This window comes from Montipora capricornis, chromosome 5, assembly GCF_036669925.1.
Source record: "Montipora capricornis isolate CH-2021 chromosome 5, ASM3666992v2, whole genome shotgun sequence".
Taxonomy (NCBI): domain Eukaryota; kingdom Metazoa; phylum Cnidaria; class Anthozoa; order Scleractinia; family Acroporidae; genus Montipora; species Montipora capricornis.
In genome coordinates this window covers 8,535,741-8,549,528 of record NC_090887.1, presented here as the reverse complement: position 1 = coordinate 8,549,528, position 13,788 = coordinate 8,535,741, and the positions used below count along the sequence as shown (strand labels likewise).

The window sequence follows — 13,788 nt, the reverse complement described above, 5'->3', positions numbered from 1 at the left end:
TGCACTCGAAGTACATGTAACAGTGAGTCCATGGTTGCACTTGAAAGCAGAACAATTTTATCCATTTTTTCCTGGGACTCATGATTTTGAAAACATATCTTTCCATATTGTGGTTGTTCCGGTACACCATGAAGGCAAAAACTGGCTACTGTGGGAAAGGAATTTCATCAATGAAAAATTTTTAACCCTTTCACTCCTGTGGGGTTCCCCACTGACGAGTAAAATCGTCTGGCGTTAGACAGAGTAAAATCTATAAGTGTCACTCTTAGGAGGGAAAGGGTTAATGGGGACATAGTTTTTGAGTGAATCTAGCTGTTGTCAACCCTTTCACTCCTGTGGGGTTCCCCATTGACGAGTAAAATCGTCTGGCGTTAGACAGTAAAATCTATAAGTGGCACTATTGGGAGTTAAAGGGTTAATGGGGACATAGTTTTTGAGTGTATCTAGCTGTTGTTAACCCTTTCACTCCTGTGGGGCTCCCCATTGACGAGTGAAATCGTCGGGCGTTAGACAGAGTAAAATCTATAGGTGTCACTCTTGGGAGTGAAAGGGTTAACTGAAGTAGGCGGGGCAGTTACTCGATAACTTGGGCCCATTCCACGGATCGGTGGTTTTCGTTGTATCAAAGCTGTAGTTCACCGGCAACTCACTTCTCATTATCTGTAAGAAACGCTTCAAACTTAACTAAAACATGGTTTATAATTAAGAACCCCAACTGGTCGGAGGCAACCAGTTGGCTCTTTACAAAGTGTTGTAGAGTTGAATCCGGGACAATGGGACACAAATCCAAAACAGAGGTTAGAACCTCCCTGCATGCTTGAATCTTTTTTTTTTTTTTTTCTTGAAACGAAATCATGTAGCTAATGGAATTTGTTTTACATGTACATGCATAAGTTGCACCAGTTTATTGCAGAGAATTCCTTAAAATAATGATATTTCATCCTGTCTAATTTCATAGTGCAATTTAGTAAGTTGCCTGTTGGCATTACCAGTTGTTAAATTCTGCTCACTAGACAAGTTAGTACTCAATTTTAGTTGCATTGGTGACCAGGATTTTGGAGCCTGCAGATTTGTGTTTTCTACCACAACGCGTTGCTAAGAATTTACGGGAATGTACCTGTATCATGATTTATTCCATAAGACTTCTTGATCCAAACCCTCTCAGCCTTTTTCTGGAGGCTGTCAATAATAAGTCTAGACAAACTGTCTAGTGGAAAGTATGTAACATATACAGTACTGCTTCAAGGACTAGATACAGTATGTATGTACATGTAGTGAAAAAAATAGGTTAGAACTCCATGTAATATTGGTAACACAGTTTCTACTGTAACTGGACATTTGCAGAAGACCTATTACTGTGGAGGAATTCCTCAACATTACAGAAACTGTTTTTATGACTGATGTGTGTACACGCAGGAGTATTGCGCCATTTGTTTCGGTGAGTGTTTGAGAACTTACATGTACATGTCCCAAACTTAAATCATTCAAATAGAGCGTTTTCACTCATGTGACCAGCAGCCATATTGGATTACCTAAACAAAAGAAAGTACTTGCATAAAAATAGGGTTTGATTCCCGGAGGATTAGTTTGGTACACCAACATGGCCGACATTTCTTTGTTTTGGAACACCAACATGGCCGCCGTGACGTCATGTGAACACTCTGTATAAGATCTTTTTTTGTGTACTTCATAACATCACATGTGACATCTCTGTGATGCTGAATAACATGCATGGAAGTTACCTAAGTATGCGAGCGTACACGTAAGAGTCTTGATAATATGATTATGTTTTATGGTAGTGGTGAATTTTCTACGTGAATATGTTTTGAAATGCACTTTGCTGTAGTTCAATAGGCCAGACTAGCCACCACACAGGGGCTACTGTATCTTCCCTGTTCTTAGAAATCAGCTTGTCCTCAGTGGGTTTCTGCAGTTTGTGTTGTGTTGTGAGACAAGGCCTACAGGTGTCTTAGAAGACCAGAAGATAGAACCTTTGAGATATATACAGTTGTGATAGTTGTGAATTTATGATGGTAATGACGTGTGAATAACATTGTAACTGACAACAAAATAGAAGCATGAGACATTAAGCCATACAATTCTAATGAAATGAATTTAATAAAAAGTTTTAGAACAAAAGATTTAGGTTGGCATGTTTGACCTGCTTAATATTGAACAAAGGATTTTCCCAGTCCATACATGTATAAACAGCTTCCTCATTTATTCACTTAACTTAATTAGAATAATTATTATTGTCAGACCTAATGTCTCGCACTTCTATTTGATGTCAGTTGCAATGAAATTCACACGTCATTACTATCATAAATTCAAATCACAACAGTTATGAAAATCACGGTAAATGGCATTACCATAATGGCTCTTTCTCTTTCAGATGAATTCTGCTCAAACTACAAAAGATATGCTTATCTCATCACTTGTGTCTGCTCCTAAAATAGCTTGTTACGAGGAAGCATTTCTAACTATTGAATCACAAATTAAGGAGTAAGTACTGAATCAAAAAGCCTTTGTTTCAGTAATTTCGCAGCGCTTTAAGTGACTAGGAAGGGTTCGCATTAATTTAAGGAGAAGACAGCAAGATGCATCGTTGAAATGGTTGACAATTCAAGTGCTGAAGGGACTTTGAGCCCCTTGGCTGGTCTGGCGGCCTGCACCCATATTAGGAGTCTCTAATGATTCTTTAGAATATATTTCCTTGAAAAATATTTAAGGTGGCTCTGAATCCACTTCATCACTTTCCAGCACGAGAAAATAAGCGTGGGGTCACCAAGTCTGTTTTGTGATAATCAACATTTACAGAGGAAATGTAGCGTGCTTTTAGATGACTTTCCTGTTGCTATGGTGACCTCTTACCTCACATTAAGGAGTTTGTTTAAATCACAAGATTACTGTTGTAAACGTGAAACATGTTGTAGAGTCAATCCTTTTGATAAGACAGTCTCTAGAAGTTACCAAAAAGGGTTTTAGCCACCTTAATCATTTTGCCCTAAAGGGGTTCCTCCCTTGACAAGTAATTAGTCATCTGGTGTTAGACATAAGAAATATTAATATGTAAGTGGCCATTTTTTGAGGGAAAGGGTTAACTGCATTTTTCATTTTGCTTAAATTACACATGCTGTTCATTGCTCCAAGGAAGACATTTTATTAACTGCCGCGTCACAAGTGGAGGTTGGGTTCCTGTCCAGCGGTGTATTGCTTTTCTGCAAGCACGTGCGTTGTACACGAAGCGTTGGGTTTTGGCCGTTCAGTTCGAGTAGCGTAGAGTTTCTCTTCTTTCCCCTCCCCCCCTACCCTGTCCTGGTTTAGGGTGTTCCCCTGGGAATTCACTTTACTTCCAAGTCTCTGGCCTCAGTGTGACAGGTGATTTTGTGGGGGGCTAGGCACAGGGTGGCTTGTGGCTGGGTTGGTAGCCCAGTGGGTGCTCTTCTGCCTTGGGATGTGATTGCAGTTGCAGCCCCTTGGCCCCTGGGAACCTAACCCCACTCTCAAGGAACAACGCTACAATAGACCTTATTCAAGGATGGCGGTCAATTTATAATTCTTTTGTCAAAGTGCAAATTAGCCTACCAAGCCTTGATACCATACAGTGAATTGAAAAGAATTCTTGCTCTAAATTGAGGCTTGGTAGGCTAATTTGCACGTGGCAAAAGAATTATAAATGTGACCGCCATTTATGAATAAGGTCTATATGCTACACAACAAATAACATGCCACCAAAGAACACCAAAACACTACAAACTATTGCTCCTCATCCTTATAACTATGTTAAATAAGATTTAACTGCAATTAAACATGTTTCATACGATCCTGTATTTATTACTAGGATTAAAGCAAAAGTTGAGCAACAGAAAATGGAATTAAACTCGTCAAACCCCAGACTGTTTATGGAAGCACAATCTGCATCTAAAAAAGAGGTATGCACCCATGTGCTTTCATCTATCAACATGGCAAAATGTAGGGGAAAATACAGTAATATTCAATTTTATTACATCTCTCAGATAGTATGCGCGCGCTGTGAATGGCTAAATTAGCTGACCTTATTCTACATTTCATTAGTAGCATTTCAAATACATTGCATCTCGCAGAAGCAATTTCAAAAACTTTACTTCTGAATCCAAAAAAAAAGGAAAATCCCGGCCCTGGAAATATTTCGTTCTTGTTTTGACGTCACAGTTCTGCTACTCCCAGTCCCCTTACTAGCACGATTGTTAAAAGGCTAAAGGACACCGAAGGAAAATCGGTATGGAATTTTTCAAATTGTTCTTCATGATCTCAGAAAACTTTGAAAACACGAGTTAATCAATGGTTACTATTTTGTGTTTTGTCCCCAAAGTTTCATGGTGACAAGGAGTTTTGCTGTCTTGAAGCTGCTCACTCTCACTCGCTCGCTCTGAGGGAAAAGAAAAAAATAGGCACGCTTTGCATATGAGTAGTTCAGTAAAAACCGGCATAAAAGAACCTAAAATTTAAGAACCTGTTAGGCTAAAATTTTCATTTTAAACGCCCTTTTCATAAGAAAAACACTTAGTTAGACGAGCGCAAGAAGAAGGAAGGTGCAAAAAAACGGCCGCTGGAAATCTGTATTCGAGGACTACCACCTCAAATCCAGATTTTTTGCGGCCATTATTTTTTGCCTGTCCCTTTTTGTTTTCGACTAACGCTTAAAGCCTGGTTTCCATATAATCTCCCGGATCGCCCCAATTGCACAACTCTGTTCTATCCAGGCGATCAGAACGATCGAGTGAAAATTGCATGTGATCATTTGGAAACAGCCAATGCAAGAATTGCCCGGATCGCCTTTTCACTGTTTCGGGTCATCGTGGCGATAATATGGAAACCAGTGGCTTAAGCAATGAAAGAGCGATTGTTCATAGTGTATCTACCTTGCAAAAAAGAAAAACCATTACCTAACAATGATTTCTCTAGGAATGTAGTGATAATGTCGAGAACTACTGTATGTACTGCCTTTGTGATGTGTCAGCTTTCTCTCCTTATTTGTATTAAATGTGTTTATGACATCTAGCTTTTGACCATGAGGACTGACGCTCGCCGTCTGCGCTGTTCCTGTGAAGATTTGGCTGCTCTTGAGTGGAAAGAAAAGAAATATAAGCTCAACAAAGCAATTCTTTCCAAAATAAAGGTACAATCATTTATTTCATGACTTAAACAGTTTTGAAACTATGATATTAGAAACTGGCACAAATAACCTCGATCTCATTTGATACTGTTGCGGCTTGCCAAATCGAAGTCAAGTCCTGTTGGACGGGGTCAATACCTGGATGGGCAATTGTTCAGCTGTACCAAATGAGTGTCTCGTCAGTGATAAAACAGGAATCGAACTCACCTCGCTAATCCTAGATGACTGCTAGTGTATATTATAATCCTTGTAGCCTTCATCTTACTTTTGCGTCAGGGGAACAATAGGTGATATCTCCATACCAGACGCACATGGCCTTGAAGCATGTAACTTGCAACCCTTTTCCTTGGAACAAAGCTAGGGATTTTAGGACACCAATTTTATGCCCAAATTCTGAGCAAAAATAAGATCGAAGCTGCGCTCGCGGGAAAATACACAAGTTACGTTACATCCAAAAAAGGAAGTTTTTGAACTCAAAAAAAACCTCATCTCTGAACCAGAGTTAAACGCTTCAGGGTCATGAGCTTCTGTCCATACAAAAATGAGGGGCTTTAAAATTGAAACAGCTTTGCTGTAAATATGCATTTTAGTTGGGACCTTCATTGTTGTTGCAGGAAAACCATCAAGGCCTTGCTACAGATGTTCATGTCATTGAAGACTCGCTAGCAATAGTTGACGACTGTTTAAAACTGGTCGACAAAGGTAACACTAATCCACTCCTTTTTAATATACTGCCTTATTTTTTTCCGAGAGGGCGTAGTATCGAATCCTGCAATCTGATTGGCTCCTCACACGGTCCTGATTTTCTCTGCCCACAGACACAGTAGCTCTCTGAGAATTTTTGTCCTTGACCTTAAATTTCCATTTTTTTGCGACTGAATCTGTTTACATAGTACAAAGGCAAGAGTGTCGATACATCACTTTGTGGCCTTACCCCAGCACCGTCACAAATTGATTTATTTTTAGATACACTTTGCGCCTGAAACAAACAAAGGGCCGCCAGTTATAACCAATCAAAGAGGGCGCAGTATCGAATGATCATGATCACTCCTTACGGGGTATAACGAACTTCTTTCCTGTCAGAGGAGTCGGATGATATACATAAAAGGCAGTTAAACTAGACTATAGTGATCTTTCACTCAGAGAATTGTTTCACATTTGCGAGTTTCAGTACATGTCTTTCACTTAAATTCTCCATCATGATCACTTGTAGTTACAAGATGTAACAAACTCCTAATGGACCAGCTCTGATGTAGGGCTAACGTTCCACTCGTCATCTCCTCAGTGCCCTTACAGTGGTCATGTAACTTTTATCAACTAAGCTGTTACAACTTAATGGGTTAAATTTACTTTTTTTTTCCAACAGCGGATAAAGATTTGGATCAAAAATCAAAGAATGTTGAGTTGTGTCTCCAGGATTGTGAAAAGGTAGTTAAGGAAGAGAAGAATCTTCACAAACCAGAAGCTCATGATTTTGAAGCATTGGACTCCGGTTCAGAGCTGGGGATGGTTTTTGGATGTAACGTACCGGTAGTTTGTGCATTTTCCCGCGCGTGCAACTTCAATCTTATTTTTGTCCATATTTGGGCATAAAATCAATATCCTAACCAGGTGATCTGGTGACGTAATTCGGAAGACTGGGGAGAAAAAATTTTAACGCAGTATCCCACAACTGCTTGCGGCCTTATTTTCGAATTCGACATGGCAGAGGCAAGGTCAGAGTTCATCGGGTCTACTTGAATGTTCATTCAGTAACAGGAAATGTAGTAGACACGGAATGATCTGTTGAGTTTTGGCGATGGAAATACTGCAGGGAGTTTGAAAACAACACCTACATGTAAGGCCACACGCGGGTGTGGGATACAGTGCTAAAATTGTTTTTCCCACTCCTCCAAATTACGTCACCAGATCACCTGGAAAATTCCCAGCTTTGTTCCAAGGAAAAGAGTTGCAAGTTACACGCTTCAAGGTCACGTGCTCAAACTCAAACAAAAACAAACTCAATAGGTTGGATCAGTTTATTTGAAAAGTAGGATGTTCGGTTACCTTAAAGTTTACACTCCAAGCAAAAACTGAAATAAAATTGTTCAATTTCTTCTCGTACATGTAAAAAAAAACACCATTCTTTAATGCCACTTGCTTGGAACCATGTTAAATCGATGGGTTTTGCATCAAAATTTAATTGAAAGTTGTAGCAAGCTTGCCAAGGGTGAAAAATGTGAGACGTGTTTCCTGTGTCAGTAGGTCATTTCCGAGTTCATGTCTGTCGTCCTCTTCAAAGCGAGTCGAAGACTCCCTTTGAAGATGAGGCAAGCATGAACTCGGAAATGGTCTATTTCTGTGTAGAGTTTGAGTTGCTGTATAATAAGTTAGAAGAAGAGAAATGTAATGTGTAACTGTGAATGAATGGCTAAACAACTCTTCAAAATAGCTTTCAACCCTGAAATCCTTAAAATGTACTTTGGTGTCCACCACACTGTGTTATTATAACAAATTCGCTTTTATTTACTAGAAACTTGAGGAGCAGGCGAAGGTGACGGATGAGTTGCAGACCGTGACAAAAACTGTCCAAGAGAGCAAAGAGGGTATGCAATCTGCAACCATAGGTTGTGTCTTGAAAAATTGTGTTTCTTCTTCTTTCTTGTGATCCCTGACTATCTTGTGTAACCCTTTTTTCAGAGTTTTGTAACCAGCGGAGTTGTTTTGGGCCTCCAACACTGGGGATCTTTCTTTGTTTGCAGACATAAAAGAGATTATGGCCTGCAGACGATAAGCTGAAGTTTGCTCTTTGCCAAAATCAGACGAAATTTAAGCTGATTTCTTGCTTATTAACATCGAACCAGAGCCTACCTTTTCCATGTATTAAATTTTTAACATCTGGTTAAAGAGAGCATATTCCTGTGACAAAGTGTTCTTCTCAGATTGATAATCTACATTGTTTTCTGAGTGCTTTCTTGTTTCAATTAACCACTTAATTGTTCCATCACTCAGACTATCCACCAGTTTCACCTAAATTTTCTAAGAATACCTTTTTCGATCTTCCAGAACTTACAGAATTAGCAAGTAAGCAGTCCAGTCTTCAAAAGTAAGTACTGTTATTTCTTATTTATTTTTTAGTATTAATTTCTTAATTTTTTTTATTTTTCATTATACTATTTTATTAACAGTTTTTGCAAAATTATAATAATAACTGCAGTAAAATTGCGTGTTAAGTCGGACGTTGGTTTGCTTCCAATATAAACCAGCCAATTGCATTTGCTTTGAAAGAAATGTGTATTTTTGCATTTACTTTCTTAGCGAGAAAGAGAAGCTGCAGGACAAGAAACAAGAGCTTGAAAAAATGATAATTGAGAAAGAGGAGGAACTTCGGGTGATCAAATTGTACAATCAACAGGTAAGTTAGTTTTCAGTACGTTTTCAGGTAAGTAAGTTTTCAGTAAACCGTTTTTTAGAGTCAAGCAATAGCATTTGATATCAATTGGATTGATAAGGTTGATTGACAAGGGTGCTACTATGATAAAAAAATCACTTTCTTTTTTACTTCAGATTTTGAAAGTGTGTTTGCTTAACACCTGACTGGAAAAATTTTGAGCTTTGATTTATACAAAGGCTGTTTACTTTGAGTGTAAGTTTTGGATTTCATGGTCCGCTATCACTAACTTTCAAACCTGGACGATTGGACCTCAGAGGGTTGGATCTAGGGAAAGTGATGTCATTTACTCAGCATGTTACTGTACAGCTGTATGCAAAACACGAGTGTTAAAGTCTGAAAGCGCGAAACTCCCTTGCTGCCCAGTAATTTAGCTGCGTACACACGCATTGCATTCTTAAACTTGGGAGTATTTGACTTCATTTTCTCCTCGATCCAGCTCTCTCAAATTTTTAAAGTTATTCATGGCAGACCATGAAATAAGAAAATTCCTGTTAAAACAAACGGACGCCGTTTTGAAATCAAGGCTTAAAAACTTTGGTCACTTAGTGTTCAGTTAACATAGTTTTGAAATTCCAAAAAAAAGAAGAACTGGTTTTTTGGTTTAGAACTTTAAAGGGTGAAAGGGGTTAAGAATCTCTTTGAATCTCCTCAATTCCCAAATCTCCAAGTTTAAAGAAAGGTGCGGAATAGGGAGGAATATTTCTCAGTGTGGGGTTATTCATTTTTTCCTACATGGTTACGATAATCATATAATATCACATGGCCTTGAATTATCGTAATGATAATTGCATACCGTATCGTGATTTGTACTGGACTTCGTGTTTTAATCAGAGCTCGTGAATAATTGTTATAAACCAACTGAAAGAATGTATATCATATATTTGAACTGTGGATTGCATGAATTGATTTCATTTGAGAATGAATTCATTGGGGCAGCTTATACAGTTGGGAGGAAGACCTCACTCTCTGGGAACTGGTCAGTTCGAGTTCGTTTTTATCCTGGAGTTTTGTCAGCCTCTTTCTCAAATGCTGGAGTTGCTTCTCCTACGGCAATGTTCATTCTTGCGTGGGGGTTTTGTAAACTTTTGAAAGTGGCATGCGTGGTTATAATTGTCAGGGTTGATGATAGCAAATTTGTTCTTGGGAAGTGATTGACTCTCTCAGAAACTATAAGATATTTTGGGCTTTGCTCTCAAACCTTGTGTGAATATTATGGATTACTCTTCTCGCTTTCAGGACCAAACACCAAGTCATCCTATAAAAGCCACGTTTAATCTTATAGAAAGGTTAGATTTTACTTACCTATCTGTTTTTTTTTTTTCAATTTAGCCATTCGGGTACGGTTTTGTCGTGAACTTTCGAACAGCAACGAAGTTCTCTTGCTTACGTTAAATAATAGACCTTCTCCAAAATGGCGGCAACGGATTTGAATGAGTTAAAATTGAAGTGAATGAAAAAACTGGTACCAGAAATAGAAAGAGCACCTTTCCTTTAGTAACCCTGCAAAGTTTCAGCATATCAAATGTTGTCAGTTGAAATTTGACCAATTTGCAGACGCTTGTATGACCGGGGATATACGCCATACCCCCAATCATACAAACGTCTGTAAATTTTTCATTTTTCAACTTATATTTTCTCAGCTGATATTACACCTGATATACTGAAACTTTGCAGGTTTACTAAAGTAAAGGTGCTCTATTTATTTCTGGCATTAGCGTTTAATTTCAACTTATTTGATATTTTGGTCGCCCTTTTGGAGAAGGGTCTATTATACTCGTCAATATAAGTGCTCTTGAGGATTAACTTTGAGGAAAATTCATCAAAGATCACCAATGCGTTTTAAAAGGAGTGGTACCCTGGTTGGAATTCTCTGTTTTTGCCATCTTGAGTTGTCAGTAGCGTTTGGATAAGTTAAGGCAGGGGTCTCGGTGAAAGATAAGTCGCGAAGTCATGTTTCGTTTACAGTTTGCTTAAGGGTCTTGGAGAGGAGGAGAGGGAACAAGGGAAAAGTAGTTGATGACCGGTGCTTTACAAAGCGCGGGTGGTTGACTTAAGTGACGTCATAATTCGACTCGGGCCTAGGCTTTCCAAGCACTCAGTCGACCATTAATATAAAAGGGCGTGGTTCTGGCCGGACCAATTCCAACTTGTTCACACGTTTTCCCGGCGCTTAGAGCCGGCTGCCGCGATTTGCCTCATTTTAAAGATAATTTATCTGCTCCTTGTGATTATTTTCACCAATGGGCCACTTTCAAAAATACCATAATACTCTTTGTTTGGCGCCCTCTGCCCCCCCCCCCCCCCCCCCAAAAAAAAAAAAAAAAAAAAATTGCATAAGCATTGTTTTCATTTTCTCTTGGGACCATTGTAAGTCTCGAGAGAAACTGTGGAAACAATAATTATGCCAAATTTTGGAGGGCATGGTATTTTTGAAAGTGGCCTATAGCAGTATTTCAGAATTCAGTTGGTGACCCACGACAACAATTTTTTTAAGTTTTGTTTCTTTGCTGTGGTAAATATCTGTAACAGTCAACAGATATCGAATTTCCATCTCGAAAGTTCGCTTTTATTTGTGTCCCAAAGCTTAGCAAAACAAGCAGTCATTTGCCCATGAATGAGTTAGGGAGAGGGATGGGTGTATCCATGAGATAACGGCGAAAACTGGTTTGCAATGAAACTTGAGAGCAAAGACGTTTGGCGTCACCATAGGATCGACCCATGCCTCTTACTAGCTCGATCGTGGAACAAACGATATCCGAAACTTGTGCGACATGATAGAAGTGAAGATCGCGTGGACTTGAGGTACATCAGTGTTCGATAGTGCTGTAATTTAGTTTCTGCCAAATAAAAAACTGAAGACTAGGAGTACTTTTTACTAAATTTGGGGACCTTTCATGTATGTGATGCTTTTCTTGGTTTACTCAGCATACAGGAATGGGATCTGGATGAGTGGGATGAATCGCGTGCTAAATTTACATTCTTCATGAAGACGGTGGAACTTGTGGCTTTGTTTGGTCCGCTTCCGGATGGGAAAGGTGAGGATTGCGCATGGGCAAACTGTCATGTCAACTCAATAGGCCATTTCCGAGTTCATGTCTGCCTCCTCTTCAAAGAGAGTCTAAGTGCGAAGTCTTTCTTATTAAAATTAGTTTTCATTCATATGTAAAGTAGAACCAATTACCATCACAAAAACTTCGCACTTAAACTCGCTTTGAAGAGGAGGCAGACATGAACTCGGAAATGGCCTATTAATTCCAAACAATCGAATGCACTGAATGCAGGAAACGGAACAATGCCATAGAAGTGGAATTACTCGTTGTAAATTACTTTTGCAATCATTTCCTTGCCTACTGCTTGCAAATAGATAACTCGTGCGTGGAATAAAACGTTCGACCCGTACAACAAATTCGATGGTCAAAGCTAAATTCGATATTTTCTGTGTAAACCTCTTCCACCGAATTTGGGTCTCAGTCATTCAGTGTATTTGTTTTAATACTTACTGTGATTAATGAGCATCACCTGGTTCAGTAAGAAACCGTAAAATTTACTACTGCTAGCGCCAAAGCTTGGACATGCGCAAAACCGTGAAACTGCCCCTTTAAGATTTTCATCAATCGTTCAACTCGCAGACCAACCAACTGGTTGAGCACTTGAATGGGCTATGTCACGTTATTTTTGGTTGGGTGTTTTGGGGAGATCTTTAGTTTATCACGAGTTTAAAACTCGAAAATGGTAATGTGGAATTCCTTTACTGATAAAATTAGTAGTTACATTACAAGATGATTCTGAGCAAAAACTGCCTTTATCCAGGCGATTTGCCATAAACTTGAAAAACCTCGGGCCTACTTTTTTCAAGATTATTACCCAAATGCAATCAGTTTCAATCTTGTCCATTTGTGTCCATCCGTGCTTTTCTTTGCTTCTGCTTTATTTCTTTTATGTTGTTCAACAGCTTTGAAGTGGTTATTGCAATATTTCACTCTACTTTTTGGGCATTTTGGGTGTCATAAAATTACGTAATTTGCGTGACGTAGCCCCTTTAAGATACTATAGAGCGGTTTTCAATTGAGTGTCGAAAGTAATTAGATAATTACTTTGGTTTATGATTACGTCTTTCAGTGATTGGTTCAAAGTTCTCGCGCCATTTTTTCAACCAATCAGAAGTGAAACCACGCGTGCACATTTTCCCGCGCTTTGTGTCGGCTACGTGTAATTACTTCGAGTTTTGATTGGTTTGCCGGATTGTCTCAGTCCTTTTTGATTGGCCAAAGTAATTACTTTGGTTTTGGTTTTACGACACTCAATTGAAACTCGCTCTAACAAATGATGGGTAATAGAAACAAATTAACCCTCGCGTCAACAGAATAACCAACTGACTGATGGTCAAAGTTGAGTGAATGAGTGATCAACCGACTTGGCTGGTTGCACAGAAAGAAAGAAGGAGAAAGGAGAAAGAATCTCCCGTAACCCTTTAACTCCCATGTTCTAAAGAGTGAATTCTCTTAACTACTTCCATAGATTTCTTTGTTGGCTGGTCATGAGAATTTGGCGTTATATCGGGATCATAAGCTTAAGCTGATTGTAATTTTCATTCTCAATACTTGTCTATCTAAAAGTATATTGAATTGATATGTGAATTTACATACCGATCAATCGCGTAGGAGTCAAAGGGGCTAAGATAAACGGATTCAGATGGCATGGACCCTTCTTAGGCAACAGCCGAGACTACATGGAACCCATTCCAGCCTCTTATGTCGGGTCCAAAATATTACTGAGTCTTTCAATAACATGCGGAAGTCCTCTTAAATTCAAAGGTCAACCGACAAATGCGTTTTTCGCTACCGTCAATCAAATGTTCGGCGACTCCTCCCAGCTTCCGACTATGTTGACTGAACTGGGCTCAACGATGTGATTTGATTACTGCGCGCTCGACAGTAGTCGGATGTCCGGAGGAGCCGTCAAACATTAGATTGACGGTAGCGAAAAAACGCATTTGTCGGTTGACCTTTGAATTAAAGAGTCCGCGTGTTATTGAAAGGCGCAGTAACATATCTCAGTGTGCATTCCACGTTGGAGGGATGAATGAGGACGTACCGCCTATTGCGGGGTAATGTTTTTGAACCGCAAAAGGAAGGAATTTCTCACCTACGTATTTGGAACCCAAAAAATCGTAAAATCTCGAAGGATCACCTCCCATTAT

The 13,788-nt window shown here is 39.2% G+C and overlaps 1 protein-coding gene across 2 annotated transcripts in view; it reads left to right on the top strand.

Annotated features, from left to right (window-relative positions):
* LOC138049355 (uncharacterized) overlaps positions 1–13,788 on the top strand; it is a 29,778-nt gene that overhangs the window by 11,185 nt on the left and 4,805 nt on the right. The window contains exons 10-21 of one of the 2 annotated variants that reach the window (XR_011132374.1): positions 1,345–1,438; positions 2,393–2,502; positions 3,842–3,932; positions 5,042–5,158; positions 5,770–5,857; positions 6,522–6,583; positions 7,668–7,740; positions 8,201–8,240; positions 8,453–8,549; positions 8,702–8,780; positions 9,825–9,874; positions 11,514–11,531. Coding sequence is in view for 1 of the 2 variants with exons in the window: in XM_068895600.1 (XP_068751701.1) it covers positions 1,345–1,438; positions 2,393–2,502; positions 3,842–3,932; positions 5,042–5,158; positions 5,770–5,857; positions 6,522–6,583; positions 7,668–7,740; positions 8,201–8,240; positions 8,453–8,549; positions 9,825–9,874; positions 11,514–11,623 (932 nt within the window). In the remaining variant the exon portion in view is untranslated. Of the gene's footprint in view, positions 1–1,344; positions 1,439–2,392; positions 2,503–3,841; positions 3,933–5,041; positions 5,159–5,769; positions 5,858–6,521; positions 6,584–7,667; positions 7,741–8,200; positions 8,241–8,452; positions 8,550–8,701; positions 8,781–9,824; positions 9,875–11,513; positions 11,624–13,788 lie in introns of those variants that run through there. The other variant, XM_068895600.1, reaches the window with a different exon arrangement.